Genomic DNA, 27,948 nt, shown 5'->3' with positions numbered 1-27,948 from the left:
ATGAACATGACATACGGTCTACAGATGAACACGACATCCGGTCTACAGATGAACATGATATGCGGTCTACAGATGAACATGATATACGGTCTACAGATGAACATGACATACGGTCTACAGATGAACATGACATACGGTCTACAGATGAACATGACATACGGTCTACAGATGAACATGATATACGGTCTACTGGTGAACATGACATACGGTCTACAGATGAACACGATATACGGTCTACAGATGAACACGATATACGGTCTACAGATGAACATGACATACGGTCTACAGATGAACATGATATACGGTCTACAGATGAACATGATATACGGTCTACAGATGAACATGATATACGGTCTACAGATGAACATGATATACGGTCTACAGATGAACATGGCATACGGTCTACAGATGAACATGATATACGGTCTACAGATGAACATGACATATGGTCTACAGATGAACACGACATACGGTCCACTGATGAACATGACATACGGTCTACAGATGAACACGACATACGGTCTACAGATGAACATGATATGCGGTCTACAGATGAACATGATATACGGTCTACAGATGAACACGACATACGGTCTACTGATGAACACGACATACGGTCCACTGATGAACATGACATACGGTCTACAGATGAACACGACATACGGTCTACAGATGAACATGACATACGGTCTACAGATGAACATGATATACGGTCTACAGATGAACATGACATACGGTCTACAGATGAACATGACATACGGTCTACAGATGAACACGACATACGGTCTACAGATGAACATGACATACGGTCTACAGATGAACACGACATACGGTCTACAGATGAACACGACATACGGTCTACAGATGAACATGACATATGGTCTACAGATGAACACGACATACGGTCTACAGATGAACACGACATACGGTCTACAGATGAACACGACATACGGTCTACAGATGAACACGACATACGGTCTACAGATGAACACGACATACGGTCTACTGGTGAACATGACATACGGTCTACAGATGAACTTGGCATGGCCTTTCGCCGATATAAAATGTCACTTTTCCCCGACGCCTATATATAATGTCACTTTTCCCCGACAGACTGTGTTGTTTGCCATTGCTGGGCCACATGAATCTCACACTTACGTCCAAGCTGTCATTTGGTGTTAAATCTGCCAAAAGCATCTGTTTGACTAATGGGAAAATGGGTTATATTACATTTCGAGGTTTGCGATTTATTATTTTCGTAATATATAAATTAGACCTTGTATTAGCATTACCTCAAGTTTCGCTACTGTTTAGTGATAATAATGTGGCATGTGTTCTGACAGCTGTTGTGTTTTATTGATGTATCCCGGTCCCCGACGACGACCCTCATCTCCTCATCAATGTCTGGTGGTCAGGAGGATTTGTCCCCACAACACACCAGGAAAACATCCGGGCATAATGGTTTACCAAGACACCCAATTTGGCGAAAATCGCGTGTTTCTCTTGAAGGCATTCTGAATTTGTGTGTGTTTCCATTCAGACAGAAGAATCATATAACGAAAGCAGAATGGCTTTGCCATTTTAGAGAGGTTTTTGCAAATGACAATGTTTTTCTCCTCACTTAGATGATGAAAATGAACTCAGTTCTAATCAGTTTACAGATATTGATGCATTCATACTAAATTCTACAATAACTGAACCTGAAATTACATCATCAATAAATAAGTTAAAAAAAGGAAAATCTGCCGGGCACGATCAAGTGCTGATAGAAATGCTTACGTGGTCCCGATTGGATATAATGCCTTTTCTCCAGAAATGTTTCAACAAACTCTTGATAATCAAATATTTCCAAGCAGTTGGTCTTGTTCAGAAATAGTCCCTCTACAAAAAAAAAGCGACCCGAGAAACCCTGACAACTACAGGGGGATCTCATTAATGAGTATTCTGGGGAACATTTTTACCTCTGTTTTGAATAACAGGCTGACTAACTGGGCGAATATGAGAGATAAGATACCGGAAGTTCAAGTGGTTTTACATTATATGCTGCAATTCAAAAATGTCAAACACGTCGTCAACACAAGGTTTACGTTGCTTTTATTGTTTTTAAAAAGGCATTTGATACAGTTGATCGTTATAAATTATGGTGTTGTTTAAGAAAAGCTGGACTACAAGGGAAGATGTTTAATATACTACAATCAATGTATTCAAATATCAAGTCATGTGTACGTAGTGATTATGGTGTTACTGATTTTATCGATTGCCCATCTGGTTTACGTCAGGGATGTATATTGAGTCCTCTGTTATTTTCGATTTTCATTAGCGAATTATATTATGAAATCTCAAGTAACGGTAAGCATGGTATACAGATGTATCCTGACATCCTTGAACTTCTTATGCTCTTTTTTGCCGATGATGTTATTTTACTAGCTGAAAGTGTTATTGGTCTACAGAATCAGTTGAATGTATTAGATAAATATACTAAGGAATGGAATTTATCTGTAAATTTAGATAAGACAGAAATTATAGTATTCAGAAAAGGGGGTCCTCTAAATTTTAAGGAAAGATGGTACTTAAATGGACAACAAATTAATGTAGTTATTGGTTATAAGTATCTCGGCATAATGTTTAAATTCAACACTGAATATGGACAAAAGTGTATCTGACTTATCACTGCGAGGGAAACGAGCTTGACTTAATATAATGTCTGTTTCACATAAACTTGGAGTTATTACACCAAAAGTATTTTTCAAATTATTTGATTCTCAAATACAGCCAATTCTATTGTATGGATCTGAAGTGTGGGGTTACCGAAGATATGAATGTTTAGAAAGAATTCACCTACTGGCATGTAAAAAGTTTCTTCGCGTTGGAATAGCAACACCAAATAATGATATATGGAGAATGTGGAAGATACCCACTGTACATTAATTCGCAAATAAAGTGTTTAAAATATTGGTTTAATATCATCCGTATGCCAGCACATCGGCTTCCGAAAAAAGCTTATAACATGCTCTTTCATTTAGATAGTATCGGTAAGGTTGCATGGGTATCGCATATTAGGACACTATTATTCTCACATGGATATGGGTATATATGGCTTAACCAATCTGTTGGTGATCAACATTTATTTCTAAATGATTTTCGTAAAATAGCAATAAATATGTTCTATCAAGGGTGGCAATGCAACTTGGAAAACAGTTCACGTTATGATTTGTACAGAACATTTAAGACTTTTTTAGAGCCAGAAAAATATCTATCAGTTTTAACAAATAGTCACCTAAGAAATGCATATATTAAATACAGACTTGGCTTGTCAAAACTTATGATTAATTATGGGCGGAATATATCACTTGAAAGAATACAAAGATTTTGTCCATTCTGTTACTCTGCTATAGAAGACGAAATACATTTTACCTTCGAATGTCCTTATTATGCAGAACTACGGACTAAATATATACCAGAATGTTTCTTATCTAAGACGAGTAGAATAGCGTTTGTTTCTATTTTGTCATCGAATGATGCTGACGTAATGTTTAAACTGTCTTTATTTGTAAAACATGGGATGGAACTACGAAATAACATGTTGAGTGGAAATTCAGAATTTTAATTACCTTACCCTAGAAAGTCCTGATGATTATCACCGATTGTTTAATGAATGTTATATTTTTATAAGTTTTGTTGTATCTCACAATCTGTAAATTCTGACCCACTGTATTTATCTGAACTTGTATATGGGCCGATGGCCTTTGATACAATAAACGTCTTTGACTTTGACTTGACATTCTTTCATAATATTCCCTATTATCAAATATCAAAATTCAAATACCTGCGGTGGATTTCGATGTGATATGTCGGCACTTTCCATTAATTGCAAACACATAATCACACACTTGAATGTACATCATATATCCTATTGGTGGCAGCAGCCGGATGGATAAATTACACATCTTCCAGTGTTAAATACAAAGTAGACACAATAAATGTGAGGGCAGACACCTGCTTTGCTTTATTGTAATGGCGACGTTTTGGCATAGATCCTTGTACCGTTGTCAAGCAATAATGAATAATGAACATGGTGCAGAATATATATGTTATAGTAATCGGGAAACTCCGATGTTAATGGCCACCCTCCACGGATAACAGTATGAAACGACCACTGTCCCTAAAGGTAACAGTATGAAACTGTCATTGTCCCTGAAGGTGACAGTATGAAACTGTCATTGTCCCTGAAGGTGACAGTATGAAACGACCATTGTCCCCGAAGGTAACAGTATGAAACGACCATTGTCCCCGAAGGTAACAGTATGAAACTGTCATTGTCCCTGAAGGTGACAATATGAAACGACAATTGTCCCTGTGGGTAACAGTCTTAAACTGTCAATGTCCCTGGGTAACAGTCTTAAACTGATAATGTCCCTGGGTAACAGTATGAAACTATCTCTGACCCTGTGGGTAACAGAATGAAACTGTCAATGTCCCTGTGGGTAACAGTCTGAAACTGTCAATGTCCCTGTGGGTAACAGTCTTAAACTGTCAATGTCCCTGGGTAACAGTATGAAACTATCTCTGACCCTGTGGGTAACAGTATGAAACTGTCAATGTCCCTGTGGGTAACAATCTGAAACTGTCAATGTCCCTGTGGGTAACAGTCTTAAACTGTCAATGTCCCTGTGGGTAACAGTCTTAAACTGTCAATGTCCCTGGGTAACAGTATGAAACTATCTCTGACCCTGTGGGTAACAGAATGAAACTGTGGGTAACAGTATGAAACTGTCAATGTCCCTGTAGGTAACAATCTTAAACTGTCAATGTCCCTAGGTAACAGTCTTAAACTGTCAATGTCCCTGTGGGTAACATTATGAAACTGTCAATGTCCCTGTGGGTAACATTATGAAACTGTCAATGTCCCTGTGGGTAACAGTCTTAAACTGTCAATGTCCCTGTGGGTAACAGTCTTAAACTGTCAATGTCCCTGGGTAACAGTATGAAACTATCTCTGACCCTGTGGGTAACAGAATGAAACTGTGGGTAACAGTATGAAACTATCAATGTACTTGTTTGTAACAGAATGAAACTACCAATGTCCCTGTGGTTAACAGTGTGAAACTACAAATGTCTCTGGGTAAAGGTGTGACACTATCAGGGTCCCTGTGGGTAACAGTACGAAACTACCATTTTTTTCTGGGTAACAGTATGAAACTATCTCTGACCCTGTGAGTAACAGAATGAAACTATCAATGTCCCCGTGTAACAGTATGAAACTATCAACTCCTTGTGGTTAAGATTATGAAACTATCAATGTTCATATGGCTAACGGCGTGAAACTGCCCATGTCCCTATTCCTAATCTTATAAAGCAATCACTGTCCCTGGGGAACAGTATGAAACTATCCCTACAGGTCACACGAGGGGGAACGTTGGGACTGATTGCAGTAGAACCAAATACACAACCAGACAGCAAATGTCTGTGAAAGATGACAAGACTGTATGACAAGAGGTGTAACAAGAGGTGTGACAGGAGGTAGAACAAGACTACATAACAAGACCCTATGACAAGACCGTATGACAAGACTGTATGACAAGACTGTATGACAAGAGGTGTAACAAGAGGTGTGCCAGAAGGTAAAACAAGACTACATGACAAGACTGTATGACAAGACTGATGACAAGACTGATGACAAGAGATATGGCAAGACTGTATGACAGGAGGTATGGCAAGACTGTATGACAGGAGGTGTAACAAGAGTTGTGACAGGAGGTAGAACAAGACTACATACCAAGACTCTATGACACGACCGTATGACAAGACTGTATGACAAGACTGTATGACAAGACTGATGACAAGAGATATGGCAAGAGGTATGACAAGACTGAATGACAGGAGGTATGGCAAGACTGTATGACAGGAGGTGTAACAAGAGTTGTGACAGGAGGTAGAACAAGACTACATAACAAGACCCTATGACAAGACCGTATGACAAGACTGTATGACAAGACTGTATGACAAGACTGATGACAAGAGATATGGCAAGAGGTATGACAAGACTGAATGACAGGAGGTATGGCAAGACTGTATGACAGAAGGTGTAACAAGAGTTGTGACAGGAGGTAGAACAAGACTACATAACAAGACCCTATGACAAGACCCTATGACAAGACCGTATGACAAGACTGTATGACAAGACTGAATGACAAGAGATATGACAAGACTGTATGACAAGACTGATGACAAGACCGTATGACAAGACCGTATGACAAGACTGTATGACAAGACTGATGGCAAGAGATATGGTAAGAGGTATGACAAGACTGTATGACAAGACTGTATGACAAGACTGATGACAAGACCGTATGACAAGACTGTATGACAAGACTGTATGACAAGACTGTATGACAGGAGGTATGGCAAGACTGTATGACAGGAGGTATGGCAAGACTGTATGACAGGAGGTGTAACAAGAGGTGAGTGAGTGAGTGAGTATGGTTTTACGCCGCCTTTAATAATATTCCAGCAATATCACGGCGGGGGACACCAGAAATGGGCTTCACACGTTGTACCCATGTCGGGAATCGAACCCGGGTCTTCGGCGTGACGAGCGAACGCTTTACCCACTAGACTACCCGACCGCCCCTTAACAAGAGGTGTGACAAGAGGTAGAACAAGACTACCTAACAAGACCATATGACAAGACCGTATGACAAGACTGTATGACAAGACTGTATGACAAGAGGTGTAACAAGAGGTGTGACAGGAGGTAGAACAAGACTACCTAAAAAGACCGTATGACAAGACTGTATGACAAGAAGTATGACAAGAGGGATAATAAGATGTATGACAAGAGGTATGACAAGACTGTGAGAAAAGACTGTGTACCAAGATTGTGTGCCAAGGTTGTACAAGACCGTATGACAAGATTGTATGACAAGAAGGGTGACAGGACGATATGACAAGACTTTAGACAGGACACTATGACAAGAGGGGTGAAAAGTGGGATCGGGGTTAATCATTAATTGTTTCCTTGATTGGCAGCATGGATTACAGACAACCTGAGTGAATCATGGATGGTGCATCCAGCCATAAAACTCTGTCTAACCCGACAACTGTCTAACCCGACATCTGTTTAACCCGGAATTTGCCCCGATCCCAAGCGTTGTCAGATTGCAGACTGTCTACTGTATTTCGTGAAGAAGGGTGACACCATAACTGGTCACACTATTGATAAGTTGTTATTATTGCTTTAAGTGTTTAAGAGTTCTCCTTCTGCCTTAGCAATTTCGGCTGACCTGTCCCTCTTTGGGACTCATGTGTGTGAGTAGGGTACACATATCTATTGTGAGTTTGGTATTCACATAATTTCTGTTTTTGTATTGATATGATTTCTATTGTCGTATATTAATATAATTTCATTTTTATCTTTGGCTGCTCTGTTTATATACGTTTGAGTAGCTGTCCATCTCTCAGAAATAGAGTTAGTTCGGCCTTTGCTATTGCATCTCTTGGCTTTAGGAGATCTATGACAGGTAGCGGATCTAACTGCTGTTCTTGTTTTAACCGAGCCCGGGCTAGGGCGTGGTCTTGCCATTCCAGTAACAAGTGAGCAATGGATTCAGCCTGATTGCAAGATGAACAAACCATGTCATAGTGATTTTTGTGACCGAGTCTGAGGCGCGAGATGGCAATTTCAACTTTCATTTCATTTGAGTATGATTTTGGCTTTGTTGGATCCTCGGTTGAATTTTGTATAGCCATCTGCCGATCTTACTTGTCCCACTGGGCTTGCGATCTTTGTGCTATAGAGGCTTTGATCTCCGCTTTGTCTAGAGCTAGCTTCGCCAGTGTGTCTGCTTTTTTATTTCCATGAATATCTATGTGAGAGGGGATCCAACACAGCTGCACCTGTTGCATTGGTCTGATAGTTTTGTTCATTCGTATTGAATATTATTGACTATGTTTGAGTTCCTGCCGTTGATGGCTTAAAGTGCACTTAGCGAGTTTGATAGGACGACTGCCTTTGCTTCCGGAAGTTCCAATATGAGTTTGAGTGCATGATGAAATGCCTCCAATTTAGCAGTGAATGCTGACTGATCGTCAGGCAGCTGAACCGAATGTGCTTGGGGTTTTGATAGTGATCCCCTAACCGGCACTGTTGTTGATAGGATTCTTGGATCCATCAGTGTATATATGGGCCCAGCTGTCCCAGGTACTTTGAATTTTAGTGATAGCTACTGATCGTAGTATGGTTGGGTTTTCATTTTTAGTGACTTCTGGTGTTAGAGCAGTGTCAACTTTGGGAGTTGTTAAAGTCCAGGGAGGGTGTAACCCTTTGTTATGACATTTTGGTGGCTGAATGTCATCACAATTGTGACTTCGAATGAGTTCTCGTGCTAATATCCCAGATGGCTTTAGTGAGGATTTTTCCGAGCTAGGGCTTCATCTCGGGTGTTTTTGTCTTGCCATATCTTTTTGACCAAAGGGTTTGATGTTCGTTCCCAGAACGATACCATTGCCTGCTCTCTTCCTAGTTTCAATGTGAGTTGTCCCGTATCTACTTGTAGTGCTTCTAGTGAAGCGCATGTGGTCAGCATTAGGGGCTTTGTCGAGGCAGCTCAAGACAGTATTAGATGCTGCGTGAAAGGCCTCACAACCATAGTCTATTTTTGATCTGATAAGTGATATGTAGAGGTCCGGCTGAGTGTCCCTCGGGTGTTCCTGAAATTGCCCGTAATATGTTCAGGTCTTTTTGACAGCTGTTTTCCACATATTCTATATGTTTGCGCCAAGTGAGGTATTGGTCAAGGCTCACCTCAAGAAATATTGCAGATTTTTCGAATTTGATTGGTTTGCCTTTTATGGAGACACGGGACATCATAGCATCTTTCCCACTGCGTTTGAATAGAACTTCAACAGTTTTTTTCATTTGAAAGGGTAAATTCCCATTTATTGCACCATTGATCTACTAGAAGAAGAAGTCTTTATTTGTACCAAGGCCACTGGCCCATATACAATACATACATTTGAAATAGTGTGGTACATGAAAAAAGGTAATGTCAGGTACAAATTTACAGGTTTACAGGCTTTTCATAATTACGTCTTCTTTCATAGCTGTAATACAGGTATTTACATAGTTTTCCAAGTAATTGTTTACACGAAGATGACAGTAGCGTTTTAAATTTATGCATATTTGGATTATTGCAAAATGTTGTTGGTAAATACAGATGTCTAATATCGTTGTAATATTCACATTCTAAAGTAAAATGATATTCATTCTCTATACTTGTTTCACATATGGGGCAGAGTCGTAAACGTAAGTCAATATCAGCCCATCTACCTTCGTTTACCTTAAGTCTTAGTAGCCCGGCTCTAAGCCTTATCAAAACATTTCGATATTTTATTTCAGTAATAATGGAAAGGTATTTTTCTGGTTCCAGGAGACTTTTAAATTCTTTATACAGAATGTACCTAGAACTAGCCTTGATAGAACTATTCCATGATTGGTAGAACATATTTATCAAAACGTTTTTAAAACTATTCATGAATGATGGTTTGTCGCCAACAGCTTGACTGAGCCAAACTACTCCGAATCCGTGAGAAAATAATATGGAACGAATAGAAGAGGCATAGTTATGACGACCACACTTGTCGTTATATACAAGCATATTATAAGATTTTCTTGGTATCCTATCTTCGTCCAGGACTGACTGGAGTTTTTTCGGATTTGTAAAATATCTCTGTGCTTTACCCATATTGCTCTGTCATCAGCGAATTTAGAAGTTTGGGTAGGAGAGTTGACATGATGAAAAATATCATTGATCATGATGTTAAACAGGGTTGGGCTTATAGTGCTGCCTTGTGGCGTGCCATTGTCCAGTGACATAGGATCAGATCGATTGTTCCTTACTGTAACTGATGGCGACCTGTCTTGCAGGAAGCTGTCTATGAAGTTTGCCATGTTCCCTTCTACTCCATTTTGTGCTAGTTTTGTGAGTCCTTCATGCCATACCACATCAAAGCTTTGCTGAAGACCAGAAATAGTGCGACTAGATATTGTCTGTTTAATTGAGCTTTTTTTATTTCATTTTCCAGTCTTAGAATATGATCTAGACATGAGTGTCCCTTCCTGAAGCCGCTTTGGTCATGTTTGATGTGGTTGCCAGTTTCAAGGAGATGCATAAGCCTTTTTGTAACCATGGCTTCCATAGCTTTGCACATGTTTGAGATCGGTCAATAAGGGTTTGGTAGGGCTTCGTCTTTCCATGGCTTTAGAAGCGGGATAACTGCCATATGTTTCCATGCTTTTGGGACTTCTCCTTTGGACCATATCGTGTTATACAACTCAGTGAGTAAGCTCTTGGTTTGATCAGGTAGGTTTTTCAATATCTCGTAGCTGGTTGTGTCAAGACCAGGTACTGTGCCTATTCTATGTTGTATCGCGTCCTCAATCTGCCTCAGTAAATATTATATTGTATACAAGATGCTTGCTTTGCGGCTGTTTTGATATCTTTAGCATAAGCATTTTCCTCTTTGAAATCCTTGCTTCAATTTTTGTTGCTGCTGACAGATGAGAAGTGCTCGTAGAATCTTGGCGTTCTCTTTGACTGTATGGGCGTTGGCTAACTGGGGAATTTTTGTAGGTTTACGCTACCCATGATTGCGTTATTTTGCTCCAAACTGTTTTAGCATTTGTTTTTTCATTTAGAGATTTGCAGAAGGTCTGCCATGCCTCTTTTTAGAATGGTCTATGAGGTGTCTTACTTTTGTCCTGGCCGCTCGGACTTTGGTGAAGGCTTATTATCCTTTTTTACCTATTTAGGGCTTTCTTTCTCACTCTCTTAGCTTTTGTTATTTCCCTGTTCCGCCACGGTACCGGAGTTTTGCCAGTTTTATGGTCTTTTTAAAAAAAAAGATTTTTCAACTGCGGCAATAATTGCTGGGGTGAGATGTTGGCAAAAAGAAATCAGGATTATCCGAGGCAATTTCTGAGGATTCGAATGATATACATTCCTTCCTGAATGTAGGCCAATCATCCTTTGTATAGTCCAATGTGGGCAGAGGATTTGGCTGTTTCTTTACTTGTGGTGGGCTACCTATGAAGGTGACCGCTTCCCCAAGTGTCATCATGGACGTGTCATTGGCAATGTGAGGCGAGGTTGTGGGTGGCAATTGTGAGATCCATTGAACTCCACCTGTTGTGGACTTGGTCATAAGGTGCGTGACTGCCGTTGTTCAGAGTTATGAGATCGTAGTCTTCAACCCATTTCTCTGACATTTTGCAATATTTGCATGAATCATTCGTGTCTTCCAATAGAGGACTGTGGGCATTAAATTCACCAAGGATTATCCCGTTTTGCCTACTATTTGAGCTAATCTCGTAAGTTCTTCCATATTTGTTTCATGGGTAACCCTGTGGTATATGCCAGCCATGCGTAATTCATTGCCATTTGCCAGTTTTAGGGAGATTTGTTTTAGGTACAGCTTTCGTGGACAAGGGTGATTAGTCCTCCTCCCTTGTTGCCAGGCATCAGTCATTTTCTATATTGGGTGTACCCAGGTAGTGTGAATTTCACTGCGTGTAGTCTCCTGTATGAGACTGACATGCGGCTTTATCACCTGTTGTTTTGACGAGTGCAATCAGTTCATTAACGTGGCTCTTAAGGCCATTTGCGTTCCACTGTAATAAAATCAAGTCCATGATTGTTTAGATGAGTGCTTATTGAATTTTATTTTATCCTATTTAGGAACTGGTTCTTTGTTCCTGTGTTTTACGGTATTTTGGAAGCCAGTTTGCAGGTGGCTCTGGTTTTGGCACTCTAGTTTCTGCTTGTAATTTGGATCAATGCCGTGGCAATGAACTCTACAACTTTGTTTTTACTATGGATTGACGAGCATCAGGACATGAAGAAAACCGTTAAAGAGTTGTACAAATCAGCCAGCCGTGCTTTGTCTTCGTTAATATCTAAGTTTTATTCTGCTGGGGGTATGTCTTATGATGGTTTTATGAAACTGTATGAAAGTCTTGTTGTCGGTTTGAATGTCGGTAATGTTCTATGGCTCTGGTATATGGGGATTGAACGTTTATAGAGAAGTTAACCTAATCCAAAATAGAGCCTGTAAATTCTGTCTTGATGTTAATACACGTACCTCCAATATAGCCACTAATTGAAACATGGGTCTCTCCTTCCCGTTTGTGAAATTACATGTTAATTTTTATCAGACTGTACATCAAGACTAACAACAGTACAGTAACGATTTGATTAAGAAAACGTTTACTATGTCTAAGTCTTATAAAAGTTCATGGATTACTAAAGTTGTTTAAATTGCCTGTAGTCTTAATATCTATCATGTTTTAACTGCTCCAATGTCCCGACAGAAAAAAAAATTGCCCATATTAAAAACGTTTTCATAAAAAATATGAACTGAGATGGAGAAGAGAGCTTTGGAATGATACGCATAACGTTAATCGCAAAAAACTAAGAACTTACAGGCAATTTCATGATCGTAAAGTTGTTTCTCCTAATGTTTTAAATACAGGGACCACCGTCGCATTTTAGCTAGTTTTAGATCTGGATCTTTATCCCTTGCAATGGAAACAGGACGTTTTACAACTCCACCAACCCTTTTAGAAAATAGAATCTGCCCGCACTGTTTTAAATTTGTTCACCAAAAGTCTGTCGAGGATGAATTTCACTTTTTAATGTTATGCCCATTATATATGATGATCTTAGAAGTATTTTACTTAGAGAATGTATTGTTTGAAACCCGTTATTTGAAAATATTAGCGTTGATGACGCTTTCATTTATATTTTAAAATGAAAAGAAATTCAGCCTTTGTTAGCCAGTACACTTTTAAAGATGTTTAAACGTAAGCAATCATTTGGTTTAAACATATTTATTTTCACAAAAGTGTGAAAATGGATTGGTAAACAAACGAAGCGCATATGTTAATACCGCTCCATTACACATAGGACAAATTACAATGAATACATAAATGAAGGTTAGATGTAACAAATAAATTGTACATGCCAAGCTAGATGTGTTTATATAATAAATATATTTGCAGTTTATTTTAAACAATCATTTAACTGAAAATCTGTCAGTTTTTAATATAAAGTGTTGAATAGAATCTAATATCAGCATTTGCTCTTCCTTACTCAAATCTGAATTTCCGCATAGCACTGTTTGTAAAGAATAACCATGTTGGCAAAAAATACATTTCATTTCGAAGAGCATAGTAATTTGTTCACACAAGCAATCATTTAGCTTTCAGTGTATGCAAATTTTATTGTCAATGTACTTTATAGTATGTAATGTATATAATGTTTTATCGTGTCATATAAGCCTAATGGCTGGGTGTTACTTTAAAATATGCCAAAGAACATGCATATGCTCTTTTGTAACACATGACACGTTAATAAAATAACTCTCTCTCTCTCTCTATGTTCTGAGCCTTCTGTTTAGCATGAGCTGGTGTTTTCTTTGCCTGACTGATTCGTTGGCAGTGTGCCTCAGTTTGAGAATTAGAAGGCATGGGGTTTGATTTTGGGGCTTGGATCTTTTTCCCCTTGCATTTTGCACTGGCTCTGTGTCTGTGAGCAGGCGGATCAGTGCTCACTGATTCGATTGTTTGCTCAGTGCTCACAGATTCCATTGTTTGCTCAGCAGTGATCAGTCGTCGCTTGGGATTTTTCGACCTCAGTGGGTTAAATAGATTTGGATTCGGATTGCTGAGTAGGTATTTTATTTATGCGTTTGCTTATGATCAAACGTTTTAGACATTTCGGCGCCAAGGATGAATGATCCTCTTTCCTGCAGTTTGTAAACCATGTGTTGCAGTTTTCTTTGCAAGAAACTCGGGATCAGTCATTGCAGTTGGGTGTCCTGTCAGTTGCAGCCAACGGCAACGGTGTATTCCAGCAGGACAACTCTCGACCGCATACAGCACAGATCACAAGAGCCTACACAACAACAACGTTGATGTTCTCCCCTGGCCCTCCAGGTCACCGGATTTGAACCCGATGGAGCACCTATGGGATGAATAGGATGGACGGCTACACCGACGTCAACCACAACCCCAGACGTTGCAGCAGTTGGCTTTTGCGTTGCAGGCCAAGTGGGCTACCATTTCCCAGGATTTGATTCGCATTCTCATTTCTTCCATGGGCAGATGTCAGGCCGCTATCGATTCCAACGGGGGACATACACGTTATTGATGGTAGCTGACATTCACCTTGGACTTTTCCTATGTACTGATAACTGAGATGACTACAATCACCAAGTGTTCTCTCCACATCGTTTTGGCTCAATACCTTGTACGGTTCCTCGTACAAATGTATTTTCCTACCTCGCACAAATCTGGTTTTTCGTTTGGTTTTTTTAAGAGTATATATGCATGTCAGTTCAGTTCAGTTTGAAAATCGAAATGAGTTATTCTCTAGCAGTAAAGTTTTATATTTCTACAATAATGATTTGTTTACGAAATGAGTAATGGTTGATGACAACATCTGGTGTTACAAAATATCAAAAAGAATGTTGAAAATGCTGCAGAAATAATTCTCGGGTTTCCAACGAAACATATTACATTGGGCGTAAATTACAAAATGGCGGTAATGTTTGAGTTTTGTTTGTTTGGTCATATTTAATATTGACCCGGCCACATGCTTTAGTAAGAGGTAAGATAGTGCGTATAAACATATTTTATTTAGGAAACAATAGTTAAAACTAGTTAGCTGAACAGACAACTTAATATTTATATTTCCCTTCAAAATAGCACGCGTTTTAATACACAATTGATGTGCTTGTGCTTGCTTGCTCTACTTGATCTGTTTGCATCATTGGATACTATAGACCATATCAAATTTTTTCACACTGGGTCAGATTTTGGTCATATCATCTCTAAGCGATTACTGAGCTATCATTGCTACGCCGATGATACGCAACTGATGAAGGCTTTCATGCCATCTGAAACTGAAACAGAGCTTCAAAGATTGGAAGATTGCACCAGAACCATTAAGTCGTGGATGAATGAAAACTAACTAAAATTAAACGACAACAGGACAGAGACTGTATTGATTGGTAGTAGAACAAAGCTTGAGAAAATGGGAGTTAGCAACATACTAGTTGGTGATTCCAACATCCCATTCTCAAAATCAGTAAAAAGTTTTGGCGTTTATCTGGACAGTGGACTAACTATAGAACAACACGTAAGCCATGTCTCAAAGTCCTGCTTCTTTCATCTCCGCAACATTGGAAGCGTTCGACATCTACTCACAAAAGAAGCTGCACACACATTGGCTAGATCTTTAGTCAGTTCACGGGTTTTATATTGCAGCATTCTCACGAGTAACATCACAAATGATCAACTCCACAGGCTCCAACGTGTACAAAATACAGCAGCACGTATCGTCATGAAGACATCAAAATGGACTCCAGTAACACCTGCTCTGACGTCGCTGCACTGGTTACCACTCAAAGCCAGAATGGAATTCAATATTCTAACTCTGGCCTTCAAATGCTACATGGAAACAGCCCCATTATATCTTACCGAACTACTGCCTATATACAAGCCTTCCAGATCTCTCCGTTCTCGAATAACCACCTGTTACAAGTCCCGGAAACCCGTCTAAAAACCTTTGGTCAGAGAAGTTTCCAGTTCTGAGCTTCTTCGCTATGGAACAAACTACAATCTGATCTTAAGCTGTCGCCATCGCTTTCATCCTTTAAGGCTCATCTGAAAACACACCTTGTCAGACAACACTATCAACTCTACTCGCCTTTCATTAGCATTATTTGCTAAAACTATGTAGCGCCATGAGCATTAACTTGGTGCATGGAATCTGGCGCAGTATAAATGGACTTATTACATGTTATACTTGCCTCCAAGACAGACGAGCTTTGTTTTAAATGGTCCATGGAGCCGTCGTATACACGTGGAATGGATAAATGCTGTGTACAGTACTGTGTGGAATGGAATACGATATTGAAATAATGATGTGTTCATTTGGCGAGGCATTTCAAAACATAGTGCAAGAGGAGGCGTTGAAGATCTTCTTTAGTTGACCACAAAGTATACTGAAAGGCACTGTACACGTGTACCACGTGCTGTTCATGCATGATGTGATATTTCATTGTGAAATTTCACATTTTGCGCACCGATGCAAAGCGCCAGTGCTGTAAATGTAAAAGCTTGACGTACTTTTAAACACATTCTTGAAAAAAAACAGTCTCTATATATTGACACATTTCACATTTATCCAAATGTCCATAAGTTTGTAGATCTTTTAACTTCATCTAATGATACTAAGTTATGTAACCTGTGAACATATGTTTATCACGCGATATCCCATAGAAACGGAATTGTTAGTTAACAACCACGTCACCTATATGTAAATACGTATTGTACTATAGGCCTGTGGCCTTTTAAGTACTGAATAAAACTGATTGACACATTTCAAAAAGAAAATTGATGGACCATATGATGACGTTATATACATATTGTAAGTGCTGTGTAAACATTGGACACTGGATATATCTTACCTATATACACAGATGTGATATGAGGACCAGAAGGTCATAAACGTTCCATATTTGCATTCTGAATAGGTAGTGAACTTGTTGAAATGAGAATAATTTAGCATAGTCTTGAGACCATTCAAATTAGTTTTTGTAGATGTATAAATTTGTTAAAATTAAAATTAAGTTGAGTACGTCATTTCGTTTTTCCTTAAATTCAAATATGACATTTTGCTGATCTACTTCCAGTTTTGTTCCAGAACTGTTACCTATCCATTCCTTCAAGCTGTGCTACAACGGTTTTACATGAGTACAGTACATTCCAACAACAGGTAGATATTCAACTTCAACATCGCAAATATTGTACAAAATAGTGATGGTTTTATTTTAGTGATGTATAAATTGTTCTATGGAACACTCGGTATTGAAACCATTTAATTTGATGCTATCAATTGCTCGAAAAGCAATGAAATTACATGTTTTCAATAAATCCACCGTTATTTCGGGGTTAATTTCATTTCCCTTCTTGTTTCACCGCGAATTTTGTCTTTTAAATTAAGATTATTCACTAAATTTGAATAAAATTTCTTTCATCCTTTGTCTTCATTATATAGTATCTTTAAAAAATAGCTTATTTTCTAATTTGATATTATCATTTACTTGTAGATTTAACCGTGCTAAAATAAATTTGGAACCGAACGCGCAGCGTGAGTTTTCAAATGTTTAATTTAGTGCGGTTAAACCTTCAGGTAACCTAGCTCTACTTTGAAAACACCGTATGTTTATCTCCATTCTACCATGACTAAATAAACCGAGAACTCTTTGGTGTTAGCAAATATTTTGAGCTAAGTGGCATGGGTTGTGCCTAGTTTTTTGAGTGGGTTGTCGATTTGAAATACGGAATCACCGACAACAGCCTGTGAATAAAACATGGCGCTGTGTATGCTCAAGCAGTTTGTTGACACCTTAATATTTCACTCGAACACATGACAGGCGTTGAAAGCATATAAGCAGGGCAACTTGGTAAGGTAACATGAAGTGGGCATCCCTAGAGAAAACTAAGTTTGCACAAGGCTTTCATGCTACACCACACGTCACCATTATATCACGTCATATCGCTCAATTTGACGCAAGTGTTGTGACGTCACAGTTTATACAGAAAAGCGCCAGATGTCAAGCTCTGGGCCCACTAGCACAAAGCGATCTTAGCGTTCAGACTATTGACCTTTTTCACACTTCGCTACTTCCGGTTTGAAAGCGAGGCTTGGAGAGCAGAAGGTGAAGGCTGGATAGCACATGAAACACATGGAGATGTCAACAAGACACGCAATCGGGACAAACTGTGACATTTTAACCATCCCGGTACATTTATCGTAAGTATTGAACATTATTCTTATTCTTATCATTGACAAACTATTCTATTGTTATCTGGTCTCCTTACTGATATAAATTTGAGTCTGGCCGTTCTGTTGTTGTTTCAATTTAAAATATCCATAACCTCCTGGTAACTCCCAGTGCAGTTTATGGTACCTGAACAGACTTAATACAAATGCTCCTGAGATCTTGTAAAGAATAATTCATTGTTTACACACCATTAAGCCAAACTATTAATTGTTAGTTTAAATAACTTTGCGGATTGTATTTGAAGTCGAAATATTGACCTTTTGACCAAATCTAGATATATGTCAGAACTAACTGAATTGATATGTTGATATAATGTATCAAATTGTAACCTACTGAGAATTTACATTCGTAACAAATCAGAATTTTGCATCCGTTGCGTATTTGATGTAAATTGTGATGGACTCAAATGCATCCCAATAAAATATTAGACCTCTAGATCTACTGTTATTTTGATTGTCAATGTTGACAGATTAGAAAGCATGAGGTGTAATATTTCAACTGAATTATTACATAAAGGGTGTGTTAATATTTGAAGTACAGTAGAGTTTGATCTGCAATTTTGTAAACAATATTTCTTCCAAAATGATATCAACATTACTGTACCAAATTAATCATGTCATGAAATGAACAAAAACCCAACTAATTAATGGCCAGTAAATGTTCAATCTACATTTGATCTTTACATAATTTACAGAAACAGATAACTCTTTAACAGTCTGTATTCAAATATTTCAAATGCATGAATTGATATTGACATTACTATAAACTTAAAGTATAAACAGAATTAATTTTAATTCCCATGCGTATTACAATCATAACTCATTTATTCCCTTTGTTTAATTGTGAAACCCATCTGATTTTATGTCTACAAACATGTTTTGAAACTGTTAAAACAAAATAATTTCTTTTGTGCAAACAATTGCCATGTATTATTGATTATTAATCATATTAATTTATATGTAAGAATATAGTTGTGCTTACTGTGTCATTTTGCAATAATTATATTGTTATGATGTAATAGTTTACTATTGTTAACAATCTTTAGAACTTTAGTTTATTTCAATCAAGTCAAGTGGTGTGATAATTTTTATAATTTTTATAATTCAATCAAAACGAGAAATATAAAAAAATATAAATACATGGAAGAAATTTGTTTTCCTTGTCAAATAACGATGATAGCATGAGTTTATCTCATCTTGTGATCTGACAAAGTTAATATTTCCAAGTCAAGATATCAACTTTAGTAAACCACAAGAAGAGATAAAAATTTGATCTGACCAAAAAAATTCAAGTCTTATATTTTCTTTGTGATCTTCATGACCTTACTCAGAAAACCATAGTGTCAATAAGGCACTCTAGCGAAAGTATGTTTTCAGCATGGTCAGACTAAATAAAGTATTTCATGATAGATACCGGTAATACAAATATCAAAACGTGTTTCTTTATAACAAGAGTGAATTTCTGTGTGACATTGATATAAAGAGCTGTAGTACACTGCCATTAAATTGATGCATCTGTTGTGTTTACTGTTTACACAGAATATACTGTTTGAGTTTTAGACATATCAGATGAATTGATGCCTTCAAGATTGTTCTAAAGTAGCATGTAATGTCACACTGTGATTAATTTTCCTTAAATTTCTCTATTTCAGAAGAATGTTGTTTTCTAAATAAGCAATATTTTGAGAGAAGGTGAATATGCATTGTTTATAAACAAATTATGGAAGTAGAAATATTCTTACAATATTATTGAATTATTCATTTCAGGCTTTGAGTTCAGCGAGTAAACACAATGAAGTACTAGTATCCGGTGATGGATGTCTGGAGGAGCTTTCTGCTGACAGAAATACACTGGTTACAAAGTGCGTCCTGTCAAAGGACGATGAAGTGAAAAGCCATATTCATTCAATCAACAAATGTGCTTCCTTTCACATTTCACTTAAGTAGGACGAGGAAGTGAAAAGCCTTATTCACTCACAAAACAAAATGGCCAATATTTATCAGACACTAAAAAAGCACATTGTACCATTTGTTTACAAGCAAGAAAAATATTTTCTCCTGGAATTTAATTAGGTGCTTTTGCCTGACAAAGAGACCCGGTCCATGTTATGTTTGTTTTTCTTTATTAAACATTAGAAATCCAGATTGTTCCATCAACATAATTTGTACCGATACATATATTTTATCTTGGCTTGATTACCAATTGAAGTTGATTCCTTTGTTTCTTTTGTTATTTTATCTGTACTCATATCTGATCAAGACATTTTCAAACTATTCAGGATAAATGTATTAGTAGCTTCCTTTTGATATACAATTACCTATCATCATACAGGATTAGGTCAGGGTGTTCAAGAAGTTGGTGTTTGTATCAATTCTTATATTTCTTCAATTTCATGCATTATTTATATTTATCAATTTTAAGTTTCCTTTTAACCTATTTTAAACAGTTCACACATTATTACTTTTGTCGTGCACTGTGCAATCTCAATCGGTAATAATCGGTTACATAAGTGATGTTTGAAGAACAAGTAAAGTATCATCTGTTATTGTACACACTGAATAGAGTTATCGCCCTTCTGAATATTTATTTTGACACACGAGTTATTTTGTGAACTAATTTCATTTACATCGTAATATGTTTAGATGAAAATCATAGCTGAAAAAGTGTTTTTTTCATGGCAAAACAACAGTGCGTTGTGCAGCAAACACCACTATGAAACGTGAAATAAACATGATCGACGATCTCGAGTTCGCCAAACCACGCATTGACTGAGCAAATTTGCAAAAGTACACTGACGTGTTTCATGTAATGCAGTTGATTTACGATACAAAACTTCTGTCATTGAATGTACTGTCACATTGTACCTATATGCCGACGAGGTAACGATAAAGCAATCGATTTCTGAAATACGTATCTCGACATGCACCTTTCGATTCACTTCCGGGATCCTGACAGCAAAATGCTAATTCCAGTGTATTACAGGCATATTTTAGTTGGACCTCAGGATTAAATGTGAAATATCTTCTGTATTAGATACAGAGGATACCATTTTTTGTTTGTTTGAAATGTCCATCAGTGAAATCCAAGATTGCGAAAGTGTGAAAAAGGTCAATCGTAAGACTATGTCAAAGCATGGGACTTACGATCACCTCAGTGTCAAGATCACTTTGTGCAAGTGGGCCCTGTTGTCCCCAAAACTAAAATACATTCTCTTTGTATACTCAATAACAAAAGTTCCTGTAACACCAATATTTCAGTGTATTTTTCAAACAAGTAAAGTTTGGCTTTCAAAATTGTAGTACATGTATGGAATCAAGTCACAAAAACTCAACTGCCGCAGAAAAGCATGCATTTCCATGCAAAATTGACTTTTATGCAAGCCCCATGCATTTTACTACCCAAAAATGGGTATAAAAACATGTGCGTTAACGGGATTCCATTTGCATTGTTTAGCATCGTGCTGACACCAACCACTTAGAAAAACAACAAAATTAGGCAATTATTCAACATTACGAAATGCCACGCCTGTCCGAAAATGAGCGTCTGCGAGCTATTGGTATGCTTGAAGCAGGATCGAGTCAACGTGATGTTGCAAGACAATTTAACGTCCACAGAAACACCATTTGGTGTTTATGGCTACGTTGGCAACACACGAAAGCAGTCAGAGACCATCCTCGGAGTGGCAGGCCACACGTAACCAATAATCGACAAGACAACTGGATTCGAACAACACACCTACGAAATCGATTCCAGCCAGCAACAGTGACTGCAAGAAGCATCCCTGGCCTTCGACGAATATCTTCACAAATCGTACGTGCTGCCTCAGATGTGAAGGGATTGTCGCCAGAAGACCCGCCAGACGTCCAATTTTGACAGGAAACCACCGTCAAGCACGTCTAATGTGGTGCAGACAGCGTTTACGCTGGACGGCCATGCAGTGGGGACAAGTTCGATTCACTGACGAGTCTCGTTTTCACCTCAGCCACAGCGATGGACGGATTCGAGGTGAACGTTACGTCAATCATTGTGTCATGGCAGAAGATCGGTTCGGGGGCGGCAGCGTTATGTTAGTGGGTGGTATTACAGCAAGACAGAGGACCCGTTTGATAGTGATAGAGGGAAATCTCAATGGACAGCGCTACCGCGACGAGATCATCGGCCCTGTTGTTCTACCGTTTTTGCGTCGTCATGGCCCAGGCATTACCTTTCAACATGACAACGCCCGACCTTATATTGCTCGACTTGTTCGGGATTCTCTTCCACAAAACAACGTGAATGTCATCCCCTGGCCGGCTCGCTAACCTGATCTCTCACCAAACGAGTACATGTGGGATTAGATGGATGGCTGGCTTCAACGTCAACCACGTGTTCCACATACACTCAAGGAACTTCGAAACATGCTCCAGCAGATATGGACAGATATCCCACAGGACTTTGTGCGACGCCTGGTCCATTTCAGACGAAGATGTATTGCTTGCATCGCAACCAGAGGTGGACACACACGCTATTGATTTGTAAATTGACATTTTGGCATGTACATGTTTTTTAATGAAATCACGCATTTTCTGAAGTCAGTATGGCAAATTAAACTATTTGAACACTTACAGGAGTATTTTATCTGTTGCAAAACGAAATTGTTTCAGATTTGGAAAAAAACAGAACTTTGCATTAAATCATATTCAATGTCAGAGGAACTTTTGTTGTTCAGTATAGATTTCTATCGTGTTTTCGGCATGAACGGTTTTGCCACACATCCGCTTTTTTGTAACCTGTATTTATAGACATTATCATTTAAATATGCCTACTGACAATGACTGAAAAAAGTACTATTCTATAAAACTAGATGTTTCAATCTGAGGGGGTTTATTGTGATTTATTGGCTAATCTGGTGATGGGAGGAAGAGGACCCTGCACCGGAATCACCTCTTGCCTATAGGATCCATCCCTATTTTCATCAAGGCATCTGCTACGCCAAAGCAAACACCAGTGCCAAGTTCCAAAAGACCAATTCCAATCGAACCAGCCACTGGATTATCAAAATCACTAGACCAAGAGGACACTGAGGACAGTGAGTCAGTAGAGGAAGCTCCATTGATCATTCCAGCATTTCCTGATGAACACACTTTCATCAGTAGGAGTACTGTTGAAGAGAATACATCTACCTCACAGACAACTGGTGACGACCAGGTGTCTACTGAGGCAGATGGTAATGCTTCTGGTGGTGACGACCATGTGCAGGTCGACATGGATGTAGAATGCACAGAACCTGAAGACATTGATTCAGAACAAGTAGACTCATCTGGAGGTGAATCACTTCCTGTAAATCCTGATTTGTCCAAAGACCAATACCACTCCCACGACGCTCTGGACGCGTAACTAGGAAGCCTGCCTGGCAGACGTCTGGAAAATATGTGATGCGCCAGACTCCTGATCCAGATTGGCAGCAGAAGAGTCGACACATAGAACAGCTAGTGGCTACAGGCGTCATTGGTCACATCAGCAGTGGTATATCCAAAGCACTACTTTCTCTCGTTGATGAACAACCAGAATGACGTGGACGTCATTTTCACAGGAGGGAAGAATGTGGCAGTTACATATTTTGAATATTTCTTGTATTTTACCTTTTAAGTATAATTCATGTACATTACTAAATGCAGTTGTAGGAATTTTATTTTATTGCTCAGCGTACTTTAAACACTAAACTATTAGTCACAGCACTCTTACTAAGCGTGCTTACTGCATGGTTTGTTTGTGAATGTCACACCCCGTGAACTAACACAATAGCCTCAGCCCTCTCCCTACTCAAGCCTTTTGTCTATATGGCCAGCTTGGGTACTCAGCCATGCTGGGTGCTGGACACCTAAGGTCTGTGGTCACTCCAAATATACCTCTCCAAGGATAAAGATATATATTCACGTGGTTTTTTTCACAAGGATCGTTTTGGGGAACCTTAGATCAAATTCCAAGTTTAGTATTTTATTATTGAATTTAGGATTTTATTCATTTAATTGTATTTGCAATATTGTAGATATGGTTAGTTATATGTGTGTTTAGACACGAATACACGGAATGTGGATTCGTAATTATTATTGAGTTTAACAACCAAATAAGTATCCTACATTCTTTAAAACCTGTATGAGCATTAAACTAAAAAGTAAGATTAGTAGTTTTAGAAATAATAGAGTTTATTTGTGATATAAGAGGTAAGGCTGAGCAAGCATGCATAAATGAATGAAAGTAAGCCTAAATGAATGAATGAAAGTAAACATAAATGAATGCATGCATGAATGCATGTGGCATTATAAAGTATTACTATTGTGTATTGTTATTTCCTCTGCAGACGGGTTTTGCACTACTGTGCAGAAACTTAGCGCGGCATCGTCCCTAGGTGTGATATCAACCCAGGCCCACACACCTGGTAGGTTTACATGTCGTTTACATGTCGTTATCTAGTGTATGCATTTGATCATATATCAAGACAGAATACTTTTCTAATTAACATGTACGTAATAGTTATCACCACACTTTACGAGGTGTAGTGGCCAATATCCCTACACTTTTGCTGTAAGGGTTCCAAAGGCACGTGACGGAGAAAACGTGAGGTATTCTCACCAGAAGTTTGGCGTGCACACGTTTGAGAAGCTGTTTAAGAAAATATGCGACAAAGCTGGTATAACAGGACATCACACTGGTCATTCTGGCAAGGTAAATATTATTACATTAACATCTCATTTAACCGTTGTACTGCTGAAATAATCTTTAGTGTGACGTAAAACTCCAACTCCTCCTCCACTCCTCCGTTGAATACATTTTACTCTGAATTTAATAAGAGTAATTCAGCCTTCAGCATGACAAGGAATATAAATGTATTTGCATGATCGTATTATATAGCGCCATAAATGCGTATATGTCCATTTTTCACAATTAATCTTAGCGTTTCATGTAACAAACAGCAACTCGCCTGATTCACAACAAACTGGACGAACAGCTGGTTCAAGAAAGGACGGGCCACAGAAGTCTAGCTGTGAAAGCGTACAATCACACGAGCGAAACACAGCAGAAAGAAATATCGGATCTCCTCCAGCCGCCAAAGCCCAAGGAATCAGAGATTGAACCGAAGACATCGCCTCCGAAGTCTCCAGTTGCAACTTGCACTTTGCCTGACAAGTCGATGCAAAGCCTGTTACCATTAAATGTACGAAACGAAACGGTGACAGTTTTGAAATTATGTTCTAATTTTGGGACAATGCTAATGAAAACCTTGATGACATTTTTTTCTACACACAATGGGAATGGTCAAAAGTGGAGTGATATCGCTGATATCACTACACTTTGGAATAAAGTGGAGTGATATCGCTGATATCACTACACTTTTGGGAATGTATTGGGAAATGAACCGAGAGTTTTAACAAAAGAAACTATGGCAACGAGACCGGAAGTGGGGTATAAATAAATATATTCTACCCAGTGCATTTACAACAATACTTTGTACTGTATCTCATCATACTAGTATGCATATGAATTATATGTTTATATCTGTGTTTATGATATGTGTATATTGTTTTATATGTGCTATATTGTATACCTGATTTTTTCAGGGTGGTTTCCTTTTAAAATACATTCACAATTTCTGCAAATACATATTGGCCATTGACGAACACCGTAGTGTCTGTGGTCTGTGGGCATCGGACCAAGTTCTGCTACACATGTAGTTTCTGGAAAAAAAATAGACGTACAATTGACCATTGGGCTCGTTGGGAAACGTTTAAAATTAGAAATAGTTGACATCTAGGAATGGCAAAGTTAAAACAAACGTAATTTGGCCAAGAAGTTTAACTTCAGCCTCCGTTATATCGACGATCTGATATCGTTCAATAACAATCAAATAGCCAATTCCCTTCCACTGATTTACCCACCTGAACTAGAAATAAAGGGAGACGAGTGAGATCACCTGATATGTTCCATAGTTAGATCTATGCATAAAGATTCAGAGAGACTAAACACTCTCCACAACACTGTGTGACAAGAGGAATGACTTAAACTTTTGAATAGTTAACTTTCCGTTTATGTCGAGCAATATTCCAGCAGCCCCAGCCTTTGGTGTTTACATTTAGATCATTTATCATTTGGGCTTTGTAGTTTCTTGTTCGTCAAAATCTTAGGTATTTCTGAAACAGACTCAAAACATGACATTGGCAGTTCGCTGATTAGAAAGACTTATATTTTGATACGTTATATATACAACAGTGCCCAACACTTGTATTTCTGGCATAACAATGGATGCGGTACATCCATTCCTCCAATGACAGTTCTCCGTGTGAAAGAAAAACCACACAGCGGCTGACGTACAGGTGTTGCCAGGCATTTAGAGTCTGCAGCTTTGGCTGTGTGGACGTGAGGAAGGCGTTTTTCCACTGCAAGGTGAGATTGAAAGTGTGATTGGTAACTTAAATGTAAAAACACGCTGGGCCTGGGGAAAATGTGTGCTTTTGAAGGTGTGATTATTAACACAATCATAGAACCATTTACCCTGGGTCAAAAGTGTTCGCTTGAAGGTGCGATTATTAACGCAGTCATAGAACCACTTACCCTGAGTCAAAAGTGTGGGCTTGAAGGCTTTATTGTTAACATAAACATAGAACCACTTTACCCTGGGTCAAAAGTGTTCGCTTGAAGGTGCGATTATTAACACATTCATAGAACCACTTACCCTGAGTCAAAAGTGTGCGCTTGAAGGTGCGATTATTAACACAATCATAGAATCACTTACCCTGGGTCAAAAGTGTGGACTTGAAGGCTTTATTGTTAACATAAACATAGAATCACTTCACCCTTGGTTAAAAGTGTGTGCTTGAAGGTGCGATTATTAACACAATCATAGAACCACTTCACCCTTGGACAAAAGTGTGTTTGAAGGTGCAATAATTTACGCAGTCATAGAACCACTTGACCCTTGGTCAAAAGTGTGCGTTTGAAAGTGCGATTCTTAACACAATCATAGAATCACATCACCCTTGGTCAAAAGTGTGCGTTTGAAGGTGCAATTCTTAACACAGTCATAGAATCACATCACCCTTGGACAAAAGTGTGGACTTGAAGGTGCGATTCTGAACGCAGTCATAGAACCACTTCACCCTGGGTCAAAAGAGTGTGCTTGAAGGTGCGATTATTAACGCAGTCATAGAACCATTTACCCTGGGTCAAAAGTGTGCGCTTGAAGGTGCGATTGTTAACGCAGTCATAGTACCATTTACCCTGTGTCAAAAGTGTGGGCTTGAAGGCTTTATTGTTAACTTAAACATAGAACCACTTCACCCTTGGTCAAAAGTGTGTGTTTGAAAGTGCGATTATTAACACAATCATAGAACCACTTCACCCTTGGTCAAAAGTGTGCGTTTGAGGGTGCGATTCTTTACACAATCATAGAATCACATCACCCTTGGTCAAAAGTGTGGGCTTGAAGGTGCGATTATTAACACAATCATAGAATCACATCACCCTTGGTCAAAAGTGTGCGTTTGAAGGTGCGATTATTAACACAATCATAGAATCACATCACCCTTGGTCAAAAGTGGTGGCTTGAAGGTGCGATTATTAACACAATCATAGAATCACTTACCCTGGGTCAAATGTGTGGGCTTGAAGGCTTTATTGTTAACATAAACATAGAACCACTTCACCCTTGGTCAAAAGTGTGTGCTTCAAGGTGCGATTATTAACGCAGTCATAGAACCACTTTACCCTGGGTCAAAAGTGTGGGCTTGAAGGTGCGATTATTGACCTAAACAAGAATCACTTCACCATGGTTCAAAAGTATGCGCTTGAAGGTGCGATTATTACCATAAACAAAAACCACTTCATCCTTGTTGAAAAGTGTGCGCTTAAACGTGAGCTTATTGACATAAACAAGAACAACTTCACCCTGGGTCAAAAGTGTGCGTTTGAAGGTGCGATTGTTAATACAAACATGAAGCACTTCACCCTCGGCCAAAAGCGTGGGCTTAAAGGTGCGATTATTAACACAATCATAGAACCACT

At 38.6% G+C, this 27,948-nt stretch overlaps 1 protein-coding gene across 1 annotated transcript; it reads left to right on the top strand.

The window, feature by feature from the left end:
• Positions 1-6: 6 nt before the first annotated feature.
• On the top strand, positions 7-23,286 carry LOC139467771 (uncharacterized). Its single transcript, XM_071249278.1, has 3 exons — positions 7-1,008; positions 1,344-1,410; positions 22,847-23,286. Exons 1-3 carry the CDS (start codon positions 7-9, stop codon positions 23,284-23,286), a joined length of 1,509 nt encoding a protein of 502 aa, XP_071105379.1.
• Positions 23,287-27,948: the final 4,662 nt, after the last annotated feature.

This window comes from Haliotis cracherodii, unplaced genomic scaffold, assembly GCF_022045235.1.
Source record: "Haliotis cracherodii isolate W230 unplaced genomic scaffold, xgHalCrac1.p SCAF_2, whole genome shotgun sequence".
Lineage (NCBI taxonomy): Eukaryota > Metazoa > Mollusca > Gastropoda > Lepetellida > Haliotidae > Haliotis > Haliotis cracherodii.
Note: the sequence above shows the minus strand (reverse complement) of the source record. Positions and strands in the feature narration are given on the sequence as shown.

What these genes read in the sequence shown, in the direction of transcription:
- LOC139467771 (XM_071249278.1), top strand. Translation starts at nt 7, where the DNA reads ATGACATACGGTCTACAGATGAACACGACATCCGGTCTACAGATGAAC. An exon ending in ACACGACATACGGTCTACTG is followed by an intron (nt 1,009 to 1,343) that starts GTGAACATGACA and finishes GTGTTCTGACAG; the next exon opens with CTGTTGTGTTTTATTGATGT. An exon ending in CTCCTCATCAATGTCTGGTG is followed by an intron (nt 1,411 to 22,846) that starts GTCAGGAGGATT and finishes TCTTGCCTATAG; the next exon opens with GATCCATCCCTATTTTCATC.